General features: G+C 57.7%; 2 protein-coding genes across 3 annotated transcripts; both read left to right on the top strand.

Moving 5' to 3' along the window:
* The first annotated feature begins 2,529 nt into the window (after positions 1-2,529).
* Positions 2,530-10,107, top strand: RENBP (renin binding protein). Of its 2 annotated transcripts, none has more exons than XM_061408992.1 (11): positions 2,530-2,637; positions 2,938-3,047; positions 3,219-3,294; positions 3,468-3,543; positions 3,741-3,913; positions 5,251-5,475; positions 6,156-6,237; positions 6,471-6,646; positions 7,173-7,304; positions 9,776-9,863; positions 9,953-10,107. In XM_061408992.1, exons 1-11 carry the CDS (start codon positions 2,611-2,613, stop codon positions 10,084-10,086), a joined length of 1,299 nt encoding a protein of 432 aa, XP_061264976.1. In that variant the 5' UTR covers positions 2,530-2,610; the 3' UTR covers positions 10,087-10,107. The 2 variants fall into 2 exon arrangements, with proteins under 2 accessions (XP_061264976.1, XP_061264978.1); XM_061408994.1 differs by having other exon boundaries at positions 2,565-2,663.
* Positions 10,108-10,348: 241 nt separating this feature from the next.
* Positions 10,349-15,093, top strand: NAA10 (N-alpha-acetyltransferase 10, NatA catalytic subunit). Its single transcript, XM_061409005.1, has 8 exons — positions 10,349-10,547; positions 11,020-11,118; positions 11,542-11,600; positions 12,556-12,601; positions 12,686-12,801; positions 12,994-13,038; positions 14,134-14,218; positions 14,765-15,093. The coding sequence occupies exons 1-8, from the start codon at positions 10,527-10,529 to the stop codon at positions 14,999-15,001; spliced, it is 708 nt and encodes a 235-aa protein (XP_061264989.1). The 5' UTR covers positions 10,349-10,526; the 3' UTR covers positions 15,002-15,093.
* The last annotated feature ends 2,654 nt before the right edge of the window (positions 15,094-17,747 follow it).

The raw sequence follows: 17,747 nt of genomic DNA, 5'->3' as shown, positions 1-17,747 counted from the left end.
GAGAGCTCACAGCCCCTAGGACAGACCAGCATCACTGGAGGGACGCACCTGTGGTCAGGGGGCGCTGCTGGAGTAACTCCTGGCCTGGCTCTTTGTGCACATGGGCCAGGGTCCCCAACTAAACAATCACACTGTCGGGTTGCGGTGCCAAGGCTAAGATCGTGGTGTAGCCAGGGGCAGGCAAGCAGTATCAGTCCTCAGTGCCAACCAGGACAAAGGGCCAAAAAAGCCAAGTGGGGTGGCCAGGGTGTCTGGCTACCTTGGTGCCAGACAACACAGGGAGGACCAGTGAGGGTACTGCCCTGCTACACGGATGGGGCTCGGACACTCCTCTGGTACCAAAATCCAGCAGGTAGGGATGGAAAGTGGTCAACGCAGTTTGGGAAAAAAAACTACAGACAGAATTTAAAATTCAAGTTTTAAAGATGGGACTGGGGGACTCAAGACCTCAGATAAAGCGCCCTGTTCTCAGAGCCACATCACGTTTATTTAGTGTCTTGGCAAACAGGAATTATCTGCTGTGCTCCGATGAAGTCAGCCTCCTGTGTCCCTGGTCATGTCTCCCATTTTATTGATTACCTTAAACTACCTCTGTTACTTTCTTGTACAAGGGGTATCACCTAGCTGGAGGCCACAGACACGCATATGCCTCGGGAAAACATCTTGGTGTGTGCACAAGCAGCCTTCTGAACTTGTGCTGACCCAGCATTCCAAGGTCCACACTATGTTTTTCCTTAGCTTAGCAGGGCATGACGACCCCAACTCATCAACCTGATGTACTTTTATTTGGGTTATGCTGTATTGCTATATTTTATTCTTTGCCCATGGGGTTTTTCTCATGATTTAGAGCAACAGGTGGCTGACTATTAACCCCTGCACCTCTCCACTCAGGGCACACCATGGCACCTCACCCCAGCACATGCTCCTCTGTCCCTGGTCTCCTCTCTGTTGGAATCATGGAGTCTTGTGAACATGGGGTCCTGTCGGTCCCTCGCCATGCCAGCTCTGACCTGACTCAGAGCCCAGGCACCTCATGCCTCTGGGGGGCCCCTGGGCGGGGGGGGGGGTGGTGGTGGCGGGCAGAGGCCCAGGGAGAGCAGTGGGCACATGTCCTTCAGGCTACAGCAGGGGGGGCAATGTCCAGGGGTGGGAGGACGTGGGCCAACTGTAGGGCAGAGAGTCCACCTGAGGGACTCCGGAGAGAAGTCATAGAGTGAGGAGCACCGCCCGCTTTCACCTCAGGGTTGGCCCATGACTCGACGGCCCTGTCTGAGGCAGGAACCTCAGAACCTTCCCTGGAGCGAGGCTCATCCTTGGCTAGGCATGTTACAGGAAGGCAGGGGAAGGCTGGGTGGAAGGGACACGCCAGGAATAATGACAGGCATCTTCAGCTGGGCAGCTGATACCAAGCCAGCCGGGCCCCCAGCTGGGATCCCTCCCAAGCATGAGGTCATATGGGGGGTACACAGCAGCCGCAGGGCGCGCTTACCTGCAGGGTGCCCATGGTCTCGTCGGGACAAGCACACAGTGCGCCAGGCTCCTGACCCTGGGCTGCACAGATAAGGCAGAGGCCCAGTTACATCTTCGGCAAACAGGGCGCACCCCTCTGAAGCCCAAGCTTTCCCAAGCCCCCATGGGAGCCTAGGGTCCCGGAAACGGCCCCTCCACATAATTCTTCCATTGGCTGGTCAAGAGGAGGAAGTTTGACCCTCCTTCTTCGGAGCACCCAACATAATCGGACAGTCCAGAGAGGCAGACCGGGTGCTGGAAGACCTGGAGAACTCTGGCTCTGAGGACCCTGCTCTTCACTTGCACGGTTCCCACCTGACTGTCGAGTGGCATCTCTGGGGTGAAGAGGTCAGGGGCCGTGGAGCAGATTCCACAGAGAGAGGACTTGCCCACCCTGTGGAGTCACAGGTCATCGGGGCCTCAGCATTCAGCCATTTCCAGCTGTCTCTTCTCTTGGACTTCCCTGGTGGTTCAGATGGTAAAGAGTCTGCCTGTGATGCTGGAGACCCAGATTCGATCCCTGGGTTGGGAAGATCCCCTGGAGAAGGGAATGGCAACCCACTCCAACTGTTCTGGCCTGGAGATTCCCATGGACGTAGGAGCCTGGCAGGCTACAGTTCATGGGGTCCCCAAGAGTCAGAAGCGACTTCACTGTCACTTTTTCTTCTCCTGGACACCTGGGCTCATGCCCTGCCCTACCCTTCCTTGCCCTGGGGGGCCACCCTCAGGCGGGGAGACCTGGCTGGAGGAGGGAAGATGGCCCTGAGTTCCCTCTTTCCTCCCCCCTTCCACCCCAATCCTAGAACGTCCTGCCAACTCACCCAGCACTTCCCACCAGGAGGGCATTGAACGGAGGGTGCCCAGCAGAGGAGCTCCAGACTCCTCAGCCTCCCTGCGGGGGTAGGGGTGGGGTCCGCCCGGGGGCGTGACCTGAGGGTGGGGCGTGGCGGTGAGCCAGCCAAGCCCCGCCCCCGCTGCGGGCTCGGCCCTGGGCCGGGCGGAACCTGGAGGGTAGAGGTGGGTGGTGCTAGGCTGGGTCAGCTGAGTGACAGTCACGCGACAGCACTCCGCTCCGTGTGGCTTCCTGGAAGACAGGGAGTGATGAGCCGGGGTCTCCGAGTGTGGCAGGCCAGTGCTCGGCGGCCCGGGCAGGGGTGCGGGCTGGGGATGGTCGGTGTTGTCCTGGAGGAGGCCTTCCAGGATGGGGGGCGGGAACGGGGAGTTAAGTCCGGGGGCCCATCTTGGTCAGGAGGGCAGGCCTGCCCCGGGGGGCGTGGGGGGGCTTCCCGAGGCTCCGAGTCAGGCAGCCCTAGGGGGCTACTCGAGCCTGGGGTGACTTGCGGCCCCGGGGAGTCCACCGACGGGACGGGCACCCGAAAAGATGGCATGGCCTCTGGGGGAGCCGTGTCTCCAAGTCTCTCTCCACAGGACATGGAGAAGGAACAAGAGACGCTGCGGGCCTGGAAGGATCGCGTGGCGCGCGAGTTGGATCGCGTGGTGGCTTTCTGGCTGGATCATTCCCACGACCAGGAGCAGGGGTGCGCGCCTCGCCCTTCTGGGGGCCTTGGACTGGGTTCTTCTCTCCTCTGGAGCCCCCGCACCTCACTCTGGGCTGGCTGCCATCTGTGGGGCGCCGCCTCTGCCCCCATTCCCCTTCACCCCCCCACCCCCGACCCCGCGAACTCGGCTAATGCCAGCGTGTCCCACAGGGGCTTCTTCACGTGCCTTGGCCGCGACGGGCAGGTGTACGATGACCTCAAGTACGTCTGGCTGCAAGGGAGGCAGGTACGGACTAGGCGTGGCCGGGGGCGCCCGGGACTGGAACCGGCGCGCTGGGTCCTGCCTGAGTTCTCACACTGGGCAGGGATCGCGGGCTCACCGCCCTCCTTCTCAAGGCCCTGAGGACGGCGGCTCCCTACTTGAGCCATGACCCCTCCGCTCCCCCGCCCCCCACCCAGGTGTGGATGTACTGTCGCTTGTACCGCCAGTTTGAGCGCTTCCGCCGCCCGGAGCTTTTGAATGCAGCTAAAGCAGGTGCCCTCCCTCCCCGTCCCCGTCTCCCCAGAGGCCACTCTCGGTGATCCCGGCAGCCGCGTGGTGTTCCCAGTTGCCTGCTTGCCAGCCGGCTCTGGAAGCCCCCCAAGGACGCTGGGTGCCCACCGATGGGGAGGAAGGCGCTGGCTGGGGCACCCCCAACGCGCCTTCCAGCGTGACACCTTCCTGACCACTAGGTGGCGAGTTTTTGCTGCGTTATGCCCAAGTGGCACCTCCTGCAAAGAAGTGTGCCTTTGTGCTGACCAGGGACGGCCGCCCAGTCAAGGTGCAGCGGACCATCTTCAGCGAGTGTTTTTACACCATGGCCATGAACGAGCTGTGGAGGGTGACCGGGGATGCACGGTACCAGGTGCGGGGGAGGATGGGCACGCTGTACATCTCCGTGCCCTCACTTCACTGGCTCCTGGCGCTTGGGTGCGGGCCAGATCTGTCCTTAACATCAGTCCTTTCTCTGGGCCCGCAGGGCCTGGGGCTGCCAGTCACACCCACTGTTATTGCTGTTATTGTCACTGTGTGTCCTCCCTCCCCCAGAGGCCCTCCCCCAACAACCCCCACAGAGGCCCTGGGCACCGTTCAGTTCAGTTCAGTCACTCAGTCGTGTCCGACTCTTTGCGACCCCATGAATCGCAGCACACCAGGCCTCCCTGTCCATCACCAACTCCCAGAGTTCACTCAGACTCACGTCCATCAAGTCAGTGATGCCATCCAGCTGTCTCATCCTCTGTCGTCCCCTTCTCCTCCTGCTCCCAATCCCTCCCAGCATCAGAGTCTTTTCCAATGAGTCAGTTCTTCGTATCAGGTGGCCAAAAGTACTGGAGTTTCAGCTTCAGGATCAGTCCTTCTAATGAATATTCAGGACTGATTTTCTTTAGGATGGGCACAGAGGTGTTACCAAACCAGACTTGGGCCCATGTGCAGTGAAGGCAATTCACTGACACCAGGTGGTGGGGAAGGAAAGTGCAGCATTTATTCCAAAGGGACAGGGTAGGTCCTGCTCAAAACACCTTTCAGAGAAGGGTTTAGGGCAAAATCAAGGAGGAGGTCGCAGGGCTTAGGAACATTCTTCTGATTGGCTGGTGGTGAGATAACCAGGAGGGAGTTACAGGATCCACTTTCTGCTTCCAATGGTCTGGGCTCTATGTGACAGTGGGCAGCATGTACTTAAGTTCTTCCCCCTGGTGGGTGTTTTAGTTATGTGCAAAACAGCTTGAGGATACAACTCAGGATTTTATTTATGGCTCTTGGGGAAGACTTTAGTCTAAACTTATTGTTTTGTCTTGCTTATCAGTTTTCCTTTGTTTCTGCATTTCCTCACTTCTTTGATTAAATGTGCTCCTTGGAACTTGGAAAGGCCTAGGAGGCTAACGCTTTTCAACAAACAAGAGGTGGGGGACCCTGGGGGGATCAACTTCCCGCCCCCCTCCACCCCGGCTCTGCAGGGTCCTGCTCAGAGGGACCAGCCCTGCCCTGGCTGGGAGGGTGCTCCTCCCTGGCCCCCTAGTCTTTCAAAGCTGACCTCACTGCCTGGGCATGGTCTGCAGCCCCCAGCCCAGGAGCCCTAGCACCCAGCCCGGGGCCAGGCCTTGGCAGGAGTGTCTTAGAAGCTCAGCCCAAGGGACCTGGGCAGACCAGACTGGATGGGGTGCAGCCTCAGCCTGGGTCTCCCCTCATCACCTCCACCCCCAGAACGAAGCCATGGAGATGATGGATCAGATCGTGAGCTGGGTGCGGGAGGACCCCTCTGGGCTGGGCCGGCCCCAGCTCCCTGGGGCCCCAGCCTCAGAGTCCATGGCGGTGCCCATGATGCTGCTCAACCTGGTGGAGCAGCTTGGGGAGGCGGACGAGGAGCTGGCAGGCATCTCTGCGGAGCTGGGGGACTGGTGCGCTCAGAGGATTCTGCAACATGTGCAGGTGGGGGCAGGAGGCAGACGCCGGCTGCCAGACCAGTCCTGGGGGGCTGGGGCACAGGGTGACCCCAATTCCCCACCCCCACCCCCGAGCTCAGTCATCTCCGATTCTTTGTGACCCTATGGACTGTAGCCCGCCAGGCTCCTCGGTCCATGGGGATTCTCCCAGGCCAGAATACTGGAGTGGGTTGCCATGCCCTCCTCCAGGGGATCTTCCCCACCCAGGGATCCAACCCAGGTCTGCCGTGTTGCAGGCAGATTCTTTACCATCTGAGCCACCAGGGAAGCCCACTCATGTGCTGGGGGTCTATTTTACAGATGGGGAGACACAGGGAGGTGTGGCCCAGAACCCTTGGAAAGGGTGGGGGAGGCCGCTGGGGAGCCAGGTTGGGGTGAGGGCAGGAGGGTGGGGTCCAAACCCCCAGGCCCATCAGGGAGCATGAAACCCAGACCCAGCTTCCTCCCAGGCCTCTGGACAGCCAGGTCGGCCCAATCTCAGTCCCCACCATTCAGTGTCTTCCGGGACCCAGGCCCAAAGCAAGTTCCAGACCCTTGGGAGTGAATCAGCTCCTTCTCAAAATCCCCTTGCCCACCCCCGCCAGCCCACCCAAGCCTGCAGATGAGGAGGGAGGGGGTGGAGGGGGTTGCTGAGCACTGAACCCCCTTCTGCTCCTCCCTCTGCAGAGGGGTGGGCAGGCTGTGCTGGAGAACGTGTCAGAGGATGGTGAGGAACTCTCAGGCTGCTTGGGGAGACACCAGAACCCAGGTGAGGAGTGGGAGTGGGGTGGGCTTCAGATGTGGGGACTGCCTGCCTCCCTCCACACTGGGCACCGAGGACCAGGCAGAGAAGCAGGGATGGGCCTGCCATGCTGGGGGGCATGGCTCAGAGCAGCCCCCACTGCTGGCAAGAGAGGAAGGGAGTCAGCATACAGCGCAGGGGGCTGGAGCCCCCTACCTGGGGGAGACCGCGCTACCTGCCTTACCCTGAGCCCTCACCAGGCCACGCGCTGGAGGCTGGCTGGTTCCTGCTCCGTTATGCCATCCAGAGAGGTGATGCCAAACTTCGAGCCCACGTGATTGACAAGTTCCTACTGTTGCCTTTCCACTCTGGATGGGACCCTGAGCATGGTGGCCTCTTCTACTTCCAGGATGCTGATGGCCTCTGCCCCACCCAGGTGGGAATGTGCCCAGGGCTGTCCTTAAACCATTTCACAGAGTGCGGGGCCCAGGGAGACCCCAGTGGTCCTCAAGCTCATGTACACAAGGAGACACATGTCCCTCCATCTTGGAAAAGTTCGTTGGATGATTCTAAGCCATCAGCACTGAGGGCAGATTTGTGTGTGATCATTACGTCTGTGTGATTATGCCTTGATCCCACTGAGGTCCACAGAAGGTGGCTGAGTTGGCCACTGGCAGGAGCTGACTGTCCAAGGGGCCCTAGACAGACTGATGAGACAGCCAGGGTTTGGATTCCAGGGCTTAAGGGGAGCCTGGCCCAGCCCTGCCCTTCCAGCTCAAGAAGCTAGTGCCAATCTGCCGGGTGGTCAAGGCCTCCATAGACGTCCATGTCACAATGAAGCTCCAAGTGCCTGGGCCAGATGGAGTCTTAGCCAGGGCCTGAATGATGGGGGTGACCTTCCTGCTGAGAGGGGTGGCGGAGGGTGGGACCCAGGCTTCCAGATGACTCCTCTCTGCTCCCAGCTGGAGTGGGCCATGAAGCTCTGGTGGCCACACAGTGAAGCCATGATCGCCTTCCTCATGGGCTACAGTGAGACTGGGGACCCTGCCTTGCTGCACATCTTCTACCAGGTGGCCGAGTACACCTTCCACCGGGTAAGTGCTGCTTCCTGGTCTCAGCAAAGGTGTGGAAACTGCAGACTGGGCGGGGAGGGCGAGTCTTCCTGCACATCCCCCGCTTGCCCCTCAGCAGACATGGAGGTCCCAGCCCCAGTACCCTCTGTTGAGTCAACGGAGCAGCCCCTTCCCCACTGGAGCTCACATTTTGCTGGCAGTGGCTGACCATAAACAAGTAAACAAGCAAACAGAGATGGGGCTGAGAGCTCTGGGAAATACATCAAGGTCGGGGGCTGCAGGCGGGGCTGATGGGAAGGAAAAAAGCTGGAAGGGGTGCTCAGCAAAGAGGGGTCAACCTGACTCTGGGGTTCATGGGTGCCGGGGCTTCGGAAGGGGAGGCCATAGGGCCATGGGCCAAGTCAGGGAGATGGCGCAGTGGCTGTCATCCTGGCCAGTGAGTGGGGGCCTGACCCGGGGTGCAAGATGCAACAGGAGCAGGGCTCAGAGTCTGGCTGAGTGGGAGGAGTCTGGACTGGCCACAAGTGTTTGGGTGTCATAAGGATATAGATGATATATACTGCAAGCCACGAGGCAAGGTGAGCTTTGAGGACAGAAGGAAAAGAGAAGAGGGAATAGGAGGGCCCAGCAAAGGAGACAAGAATCAGTTGTGAGGCAGGAAGGGAGCCAAAGACTCCCCTCCACTAGAGGCCCGAGCACAATGAGTGGAGTGATGACCTGTGCCAGCCATGGCTGAGAGGCACCTTGGGGGCTGAGCCTGAATGAAGGAAAATTCCCAATGTGTTTCGAAAGCCACAACTCACTCCATCAGTAAACCCCAGTACAGGAAGGATTACAACAGGGAGTCTTACTTGGTGGTCTGTGGGTTTTGCGACCTGGGAGAAAATTCTATCTTTCTTTAGGCTAACCTCTAACTGAAATCCAGTATTTGCTTCCATCATGAATGAAAGCACAGTGGTATTAGCAGTGTCTGACTTCATCACCAGTAGACATCCCAAATGTGTTCACATTATATTGTAGTTCGAGGGGCATCTCCCAGTATTGCACATATTCATCATTACTTCCAAACACAACAGTCACAAGACCCGGGGTGATATATGTTAATATTGAATGCATTCAAAAGAACCTGTGTTCGAGGCCATTGGTGTTAACTGCATAAAGTGAAATTTAAGGAATAAATTGTCAAAAAAGAGAGATGGCCATCGAACAATCAGGAAACTTATAAACAGATCAGTCATTATGCACTGATCATCATAACAGAAGACAGGAAATTCAGACATCCACAGAAACGCTGGACAGGAAAACAGTTCAATCTGTCCGTGTCAGATAAAATAGTTGAATAATATGAGGACATGAGCAGTGTCACTGGAAAGATAGAATGAATAGATACTAGTGTTACCTGCTATGAAGAGGAGTAGACCTATTCACAGGTCGACATTTAAAAAGATTTTGATAGTGGACTTCAGTGTCACTGACTTCTTCCACAGTCCTGAGAAGGGATTCCACTCAGGTCTCTATCTGGGGAGGAAAGAGAAGGGTCTAGGCCAGGGGTCTGGAGTCTACCCTGGAGCATCTGCAAGAAACTGTGGGCAAGAGAGAAGAAAGGAATTCGGAATGGGTCAATACAGCTGCTGGGCAGGGTCAGGCTTCAGGGGGCTCCAAGGGAGAGGGAGATGTGTTTGGGACCTGTGACAAGCAAGGCTGGAGTCAGCTCAGTGCTAGATATCTACAATCTCATCAACTGGAAGACAGGCCTGTGAAGCAGAGAACAGGAACTCAAAGGGAATCATCTGTTACAACGTTACATGACAGGTCAGCACTTCTATTCTCTTTCTTTAAATCAATTCTGTTGAAGTGCAATTAATATTTTAAGAATCCATTTTAAGTATTCAGTTCACTGAGATATAGCAATGTATATATCTGTGTTTAGTACCTAAATTGTACCTGACTCTTGCGGCCCAATGGACTGCAGCCTCCCAGGCTCCTCTGTTCATGGGATTTCCCAGGCAAGAATACTGGAATGGGTTGCCATTTCCTTCTCCAGGGGATTTTTCCCGATCCAGGGATCCAACCCAGGTCTCCTGCATTGGCAAGCAGGTTCTTTTGCACAGAGCCACCAGGGAAGTACCATATATATATATCTGTATAACTACCAGCATACTCAAGATATGGAACTGTTCCATCATACCCAAGGAGGGTTCTTTTATTCCATCTTGCAATGTTTCATCTCACAGTCAGCAGCCCCTTTCCAAAGTGGGGTATCTAGGTGCCCACTTCGGCTGCAGAAAAAGGAAAAGAGAAAGCCCTTTGTGTTCATATTTGTCCAGGACGCGGGATCTAACAGCACTGGTTCTGTAGTTACGGTATCTGGGGTCCGCCCGGGCTCTGATCCCGAGTAGCGCTTTAGTGGGACGGGTGAACACTTATTCCCCAGGCGTCTGTCATCTGGGCAGCTCCTGCCGGCGCTGCTTGTCACTGCCTTGTTATTGCAGTTTCGCGATCCAGAGTACGGGGAATGGTTTGGCTACCTGAACCGAGACGGGAAGGTCGCCCTCACTATCAAGGGGGGTCCTTTCAAAGGTGAGTTGGGGACAGGACGAGGCCTCAGGGGCTCAGGGCACTTCGTTGTCCCCAGCTCTCCCAACCCGCTGTCCCGCCTCTCCCCGTAGGCTGCTTCCACGTGCCGCGGTGCCTGGCCATGTGCGAGGAGATGCTGAACAACCTGCTGAGCCGCCTCGCTCCGGCCTCAGCCCTCAGCACCCGGTCTCCGCCCGCTGGTCCCGCCCGCCCGGGCGCAGAATAAAACGAAGCCTGTTACACTGTCTGTGTGTGTGAGCTTCCGTGGGGTCGCGGGAGGTGGGGAACGCCCGCCGCCTTCGGCTGGAGGGCACCTGCTAGCCCGGCCAGTGACCCACCCAGAGCGCTGGAACCTCCCACCTTGCCAAGAGGCCCGCCCCGCGCCCGGGTTTGCCCGGCCATTGGCCCGCCCCGCGTAGAGACCCCGCCCCGCCCTTGGAGCTCCCTGCGCATTAGCGGAGCACCCAGGAGGGTGGGTCCGGCAGCGCGCCACTTCCATCCGGTGGACGGGCCAGGCGCGCGCCGCCTCTTCCGCCACCGCCCCCGCGATCCCGGACCTAGCTCCAACCCTAGCCGTGGCCTGGCAGCCCCGGTGTCGCTCTGAAGCGCGGCGGCAGCTGACTGCGCGTTCACGACCCGCTGGGAGCCGCGAGTCCCGCCGCCGTTATGAACATCCGCAATGCGAGGGTGAGGGGCCGGGGCCGGAGACGGTCCGCGCCGCGTGGGAGCGAGGCCCAGTGGCCGCGTGCGCATGCTCCCGAGGGGCCCGGCCGAGCCCCAGGGCCGGCCGCCTGGATCGCCTGCGGCCGCCCGGCACAAAACAGTGAAGGCCACCGTTCCCGTGGGGTTGGCCCTCCCCACAGATGAGGCCAGGGGTTCAAAGCCGGGGCTGCGAACCCCTTTTTCGGGGATGTCGGGGCTCCGTGGGATGGTGTTGGGGAGCTTCCTGGCGCTCACGTCCGTTCCTGGAACAGTCAAGTTTTTGCCCGGCAGCCCTGGCCCAGGACTGTGCAGAGACAGATAGTCCCAGCTCCCGCCCAGGTCTGGGGGTGGGGGTGGAGGGTCGGTGAGTAGACAGCGAGCAGGGCTCCAACAGAACCGAGGCCTACTTAGTGCAGCCCCAGGCCTGACCGCGTTCCACTGCCCTCCTCCCTCGCAGCCAGAGGACCTGATGAACATGCAACACTGCAACCTCCTGTGCCTGCCTGAGAACTACCAGATGAAATATTATTTCTACCATGGCCTCTCCTGGCCCCAGGTGGGCGGCTGTTGAATTTGGGGACTGGGTCAAGGCCAGGGAATTCCCACCCTGGGTTGGCTGAGACCATGAAGAGTCCCAGGGGGACACCTGGGTGAAGGAGGCCTTGAGTGTTGGCTTCATCTGGGGTGACTGGGGGTGGAAAGGAGGTGCCTGAAGACGGGAGACGAACAGGGCCAACCTAGGAGCAGAATTACCACCTGTCTGCCCACCTCTTCCCGGTTAAGAACAAGGGGCACCGTGTGGTATGGGAAAACAAGGCCACATTGCCTGGAGGTCAGGAGCTGTCACTGAACTCCACCCTGGCCTGCTGTCCATCATGGCCAGGGCAAGAGACAGGCAGTGGGGCCAGGTGTCCACTAAGGGCTCCTCCAGCTCTGATAGAAATTTGTTTTCTGCCTCCTCTTTCCTCCTGTCTTTTAGCTCTCGTACATCGCTGAGGACGAGAATGGGAAGATCGTGGGGTACGTCCTGGCCAAAATGTGAGTCACCAGAGGCAGAGAGACAAAACTGGCGCCTGACCTGCGGGTGGGGGAGGAGGGACACTGACATCTGCACATGTCTGATGGAGGCTGCCTGGGTTGGGTTGTTTTTTTTTTTTTTTTTTTTCTTTTTGAAATGAATAGACTGTTCTTTAGTTCAGTTTGAGCTTTAGAGGAAATGTGAGTGCAAAATACACTCTCACATAACTCCTTCCCTGTCTTTCCTGGTTGCCTCTCTTACTAATATCTCCTGGTACATCTGTTACAATATTGCTGCATCATTATTAAAGTCCATAGTTCACAGTAAGTTTCATCCTTGGAGTCATATGGACAAATGTATAACAACATGTATTCACTACTATAGTATCACACAGAGTAGTCTTAGTGCCCACCGAGTTTTCCGTACTCCACCTGTTCATCCCTCCTCTCTCCCCAGGGAACCACTGATCTCTTTACTGTCTCCATAGTTTTACCTTTTCTAGAACATCCCATGATTAGAATCATACAGTGTGTGGGCTTCCCAGGTGGCTCAGTGGTAAAGAATCTGCCTGCCAGTGCAGGTGACACAGGTTCAATCCCTGGGTGGGGAAGATCCCCTGGAGGTGGAAATGGCAACCCACTCTAGCACTCTTGCCTGGAGAATCTCCATGGACAAAGGAGCCTGGTGGGCTACTGTCCATGGTGTCGCAGAGTCGAACACGAGTGACTGTATACGTACCTCAACATACAGTGTAGCCATTTCAGACTGCCTCTCAGTCATATGCATTGAAGTTTCCTCCATGTCTTTTCCTGGCTTTATAACTCCCTTCTTTTTAGCACTGAATAGTGTTCCATTGATACTGCACATGTCTTTTGTCTGCTGCCTGGGGTCTGGAGAGCCCTGACTCTTTCCCCTACCCGGGATCTGGGGGGCACTGTGGGGTTTGCTCCTAGCCTCTCTTTCTTCTTGATCTAGGGAAGAAGACCCGGACGATGTGCCCCATGGACATATCACCTCGCTGGTGCGTAGGACCTCCCCACCCAGGCTCTGGTGGGCATGGAAGTTAGTTGGAGCTGCCTCTGAGGTCCCACTTTTCTGCCCCTAGGCTGTTAAGCGTTCCCACCGGCGTCTTGGCCTGGCTCAAAAGCTGATGGACCAGGCCTCCCGAGCCATGATTGAGAACTTCAATGCCAAATATGTCTCCCTGCATGTCAGGAAGAGGTGGAAGCCGGGGTCAAAGGAAGGGGGGTGGGGGCTGCTGTCTTGATACGGGTCCTGGGCTGCCTTGGCTTTTGGAGAAGACTGGGAGGTGGGATTTGTGGGGAGCGGGACTGGGAGGATGGGCAGGACCTGGACGTGTTGTCCCTGTCTGGCCTGGTCTGTAGAGCTCAGCACAGCCTTGTTCCCCTACAGTAACCGGGCAGCTCTGCACCTCTATTCCAACACGCTCAACTTTCAGTAAGTAGATCTAGATGTTTCTAATGGGAGTGGGACAGTCCCCAGGTCTGGCTTGCCCAGGTGGCTGAGATGGGCTGAGCTACTTTCTGGGCATGAGGGTGGGCGGCAGCTAGAGCTAGGGACAGGCTTTGGCCTTCACTCAGAGACAGTGACACCCACCTGCCACTGTCTGTTCGAGATGTGTTGTGGGCCTAGAGGACATTTAGTGTTTCTTGCTGGGCAGAAGAGGACTACCTGCTGCTGGTGGGGGCCAGGTGAAGGGCAGCATGGTGAAGGGATTCAGAAGTAGAGACAAGGACCCAGGACAGGAACAGGACTGAGAGTGACCTGGCACCTAGAAGCATCTCAGCAGAACCAGAAGAAAGGGTAAACCGAAGCATATTGGTGCAGGAAGGGTGCAGCAGAGGGGTCTAGAGCCCTGGGTGTCCTAGTGGGTGAGAGCAGTCCGCTCAGTGTGCCCAGCACAGGACACAGAGAGCCTGGCCAGGAACTGCCCTGCCCAGGGCATTGTGGTGAAAGCTGCTGGGATGGGCTGTTTGTGGAGAGCCCACTGAGACAGCCTTAGCTTCAGCTTGCTTAAGGAAGGGAAGGACCTACGGGCTGGGCATCTGAGGATCTTTGACCTGGATGCAGACTCCCCTGCTGGTTGACAGTTCCCGGGTCTGAAGGCTGGCAGGGCCTTTCTGGGCCATCCAAGAACACCAAGAACAGAGACCACAGCACCACCCCCCGCCGTTTCCAACTGTTCAGCATGGGAGCCAGCCAGCCATGCATGCCCAGGAAATGACAGGGAACTGGGCAAGGAGGGGTAGGGTACTACCACATGCAGGGGCTGTGGTTCCCAGGAAACCACAGAAATAGATCCTTGGGAGCCAGGTTAGGGATGAGGTGGGGTGGCAGAATGCCAAGGGTGGGAGGGAGTCCGGCTTACTGTCGGAGAAAGCAGATGGAAGGCCACGTCGGAAATGTCTCCAAAGGGCCTTTGGGGGGCACTGACACCCCGTCCCAATGGCAGATGGCACCAGAGGGTGGAGGAGAATGCCCCCAACTCGGTTTCTCCTCCTCCTCTCCACCCCGCCCCCCCCCCGCCCCCAGGATCAGTGAAGTGGAGCCCAAATACTACGCTGACGGGGAAGATGCATACGCCATGAAGCGGGACCTCACCCAGATGGCCGATGAGGTGAGTCCAGTGGGGCCAGGTCCACCGGCCCCAAGCAGGCTGAGCGGGGTGGCCTGAGGGAGTTGGAGGTGTCCTGGTCCTCTTCGCCTCAGCTGACAGGTGGGGAGCCAGACCTTGGCAGGGCTTTAAAGAAGGCTGTCATCGGGCCAAGGCTCCATTTTCTGAGGAGGAGGCCTGTCCTGCCCAGAGGCCGCTGTGACAGGACAGTCTGGATGTGCTGAGGCATGGGGCTGGGGATGGCTGCAGCTTGCTCCAAGGCTGAGGAGATAGGGCTCTGCCCAAGGCTCCATGGGGGCCGGGGCCATTCAGAGGGCTCCACAGCAGCTGCGTGAGGGCGTGTGAACACCTCCACTTCACTGCAGAGGAAACAGGCCCAGAGGGGGCAGTTGCCGGGACTAGCCCTGGGTCTCAATGCAGTCCTGTGTTTCCTGCCCTGCCTGCACCCCCAGCAAGAGACCAGAAACGGGCAGTGGGAGTGGGCCCTCATGGTCTAGAGACTTAGGCCCTGTCTCCTTCCTCCCACCTCTCCTGGGCTTCCCGTGGCAGCTGAGGCGGCACCTGGAGCTGAAGGAGAAGGGCAGGCACGTGGTACTGGGCTCCATCGAGAACAAGATGGAAGGCAAGGGCAACTCGCTTCCAAGCTCAGGGGAGGCCTGTCGTGAGGAAAAGGGCCTGGTTGCGGAGGACAGCGGTGGTGACAGCAAGGACCTCAGCGAGGTCAGCGAGACCACAGAGAGCACCGACGTTAAGGACAGCTCAGAGGCCTCTGACTCGGCCTCCTAGAGCCCGCACCTGCTCCCCTCCCTATCCTGGCCCGCCCATCCCATCCTCACCGCAAGAGGTTTCACAATAAACTCACCCAGTGGCCTTGGGGAGTTCACGTGTGCGAGTGTGCACCTTTTGGGTGGTGTGTGAATGCCCAGCTCTGGCTCTTGTGTTCTTCTGGATGTGGACCTCACAGCCTTTTGGCACAGTGCGTCCTGCAAGCCCTCCTAGAAGGGAAGAACTTTGTCAGGGTTTTGGAGAGGTCTGATGGCTTTGAACCATCTTTGGGTCTGGGGGGGTGGGGGAAAGAGACCCCGGAGTTCTGGAAGCCTGAGCCTTGCTGTGCTGCTACCCTGCCAGGCTCCAGATGTGGGAGTCCAGCGGGTCATTGACCTTATCTACCATCTCAGTAGTGGCCCAACCAGCTCCCTAGTTCCCCAAGCCCTGGCAAGTGTCCTTGATTCCTCCCTCCCCTGCAAACTAACAGATCCACCAATTCTGTGTGTTTGATCACCGTGATACCCCTTGAATCTCCTTCCTAACGGTTTTCGATTCACAGAGGTGAGCAGATAGTACAGGGTTTCCGTGGATGTACGCCCCCCCCCTCCACTTTCAACTATTAATAACATTTTGACCTTTCTTTTTTCATTTTAGTTGGAGGCTAATTATTATTAATATTTTGTATTCTTACATTTGACCCAATACTGATACATTATTAACTATAGTCCAGGGTTTACATTTCCTTCTGCGTTGTAACTCTGGGTTTTGACAAATAACATCATGTCGTTTCATGCAGAATAGAAGCCTAAAATTTGCTCCAGTACCTTTCATCCCTGCCATTCCCTCCGGCTGCAGCACCATTGTTTGCTGCCCCTCCTCCCTGGGCGGGCTGCGTGGGCCGCCCACCTCCCAGCGGAACTCAACACTCCTTAGCTGTCACTACCTTATGCCCCTGCTACCGCAGATGGCACACTGCTCTCCTGCTACGCTGAATAATTCGCTACCAAGGGTTGGAGCTCCTGTCTCTCTCTGGCAGGCGCCTGCCACGTGATCAACAGGCAGCCGGGTAAGCGGAGACCAGTGGGCGGTCCGAGAATTGGAAAACGCGCCTGCGCGGGCCTGTGCGCCGCCACCGGCTCCTGGGCCGGCGAGGAGGAGGGAGGCCGTGTTCTGATTGACTCAAATTTCTGCCTCGCCCCACCTTCCGCGCCCGGCGTCAGTCCCTTTAGATTCACCTACGGAGCCGGCTTCGTTCCCAGGCTCTGATTGGTCCGGCGGCGGCTGGGCAGGGCTCCGCGCGGAGGGCGGGGCGGGGCGAGCGGTGGAGCATGCGCACTACCTCGACCGCGCCCCAGCGCAGGCGGGCGGGAGCCGGCAGAGGCTCTCACGGCCCCTTGCGGGCCTTTCCTTCCTGCCTCTTCCGACCCGCGCTCTGCCCGCCCCCCCGCCCGCGCCCTGCGGCCCAGGCGGGCCGGTTGAAGCTCGGCCGCCCTCAGGCGGTCGAGTTTCCTGAGCGGAGGCGGGAGCTGCGGCGAGGGCGGAGGGCAAAGAGGGGAAGCCGCAGGCCCGGGTGACCCTTGGGGCCCAGCACTTCCTCCGCCTCTGCAGGGCTCGCCTCTGGAGCAGCCCCTTCAGGGCCGTCGTGCCAACCTGAGGCCAGAAGGCTGGGGTGGAAAAGCAGGAACGCCTGCCCTGTAGCCTTGGGACTGTGGGTGGGTTCCGGGGACGTTTTCCCTGGCATGAGCCTGTACACCGAGGTGCACAACCTGACATGAGCACCTGGTAACAGCCTCGCCACCGATCTCATCTCCCTCTGGTCCATTCTCCGCGTAGCAGACCTGACCCTGCCTCCGCCCGGACCAAGTATTCACTCGCCAACAGGTTTAGCAAGCTCCCGCAGATCTGGTCCTGCACAGATCTGGTCCTGCCCTTTCTGAGCAGTTTAGATCCTCCTAAGTGGAGAAATACGGCTGAGGCTAGAGCAGGCAGTACGGCCTTAAAGGCCAAAGAAGCATTTGGCCAGTACTAGTGACCATCACTTCACGAGAAATAGATGGGGAAACAGTGGAAATAGTGTCAGACTTAATTTTTGGGGGCTCCAAAATCACTGCAGATGGTGATTGCAGCCATGAAATTAAAAGACGCTTACTCCTTGGAAGGAGTTATGACCAACCTAGATAGCATATTCAAAAGCAGAGACATTACTTTGCCAACAAAGGTCCTAGACAGTCAAGGCTATGGTTTTTCCAGTGGTCATGTATGGATGTGAGAGTTGGACTGTGAAGAAAGCTGAGCGCCAAAGAATTGATGTGCTTTTGAACTGTGGTGCTGGAGAAGACTCTTGCGAGTCCCTTGGACTGCGAGGAGATCCAACCAGTCCATCCTAAAGGATATCAGTCCTGGATGTTCATTGGAAGGCCTGATGCTGAGGCTGAAACTCCAATACTTTGGCCACCTCATGCAAAGAGTTGACTCATTGGAAAAGACTCTGGTGCTGGGAGGGATTAGGGGCAGGAGGAGAAGGGGACGACAGGGGATGAGATGGCTGGATGGCATCACAGACTCGATGCACATGAGTTTGGGTGAACTCCGGGAGTTGGTGATGGACAGGGAGGCCTGGCGTGCTGCAATTCATGGGGTCGCAAAGAGTCGGACACGATTGAGCAACTGAACTGAATTGAGTGACTCAAAAGTTTTGCACCAGTGGCTGAATGGGGTACACGTGGGTATTTCTGGAGTGATAAAGCAAAAGGACAGAAGGAGA

This window comes from Bos javanicus, chromosome X (genome assembly GCF_032452875.1).
Source record: "Bos javanicus breed banteng chromosome X, ARS-OSU_banteng_1.0, whole genome shotgun sequence".
NCBI lineage: Eukaryota > Metazoa > Chordata > Mammalia > Artiodactyla > Bovidae > Bos > Bos javanicus.
This window is presented reverse-complemented; position numbering and strand designations above follow the sequence as displayed.

What these genes read in the sequence shown, in the direction of transcription:
- RENBP (XM_061408992.1), top strand. Translation starts at nt 2,611, where the DNA reads ATGAGCCGGGGTCTCCGAGTGTGGCAG. An exon ending in TTTGAATGCAGCTAAAGCAG is followed by an intron (nt 3,544 to 3,740) that starts GTGCCCTCCCTC and finishes CCTGACCACTAG; the next exon opens with GTGGCGAGTTTTTGCTGCGT. An exon ending in CAAGGGGGGTCCTTTCAAAG is followed by an intron (nt 9,864 to 9,952) that starts GTGAGTTGGGGA and finishes CTCTCCCCGTAG; the next exon opens with GCTGCTTCCACGTGCCGCGG.
- NAA10 (XM_061409005.1), top strand. Translation starts at nt 10,527, where the DNA reads ATGAACATCCGCAATGCGAGG. An exon ending in TGAACATCCGCAATGCGAGG is followed by an intron (nt 10,548 to 11,019) that starts GTGAGGGGCCGG and finishes CCTCCCTCGCAG; the next exon opens with CCAGAGGACCTGATGAACAT. An exon ending in GGGTACGTCCTGGCCAAAAT is followed by an intron (nt 11,601 to 12,555) that starts GTGAGTCACCAG and finishes TTCTTGATCTAG; the next exon opens with GGAAGAAGACCCGGACGATG.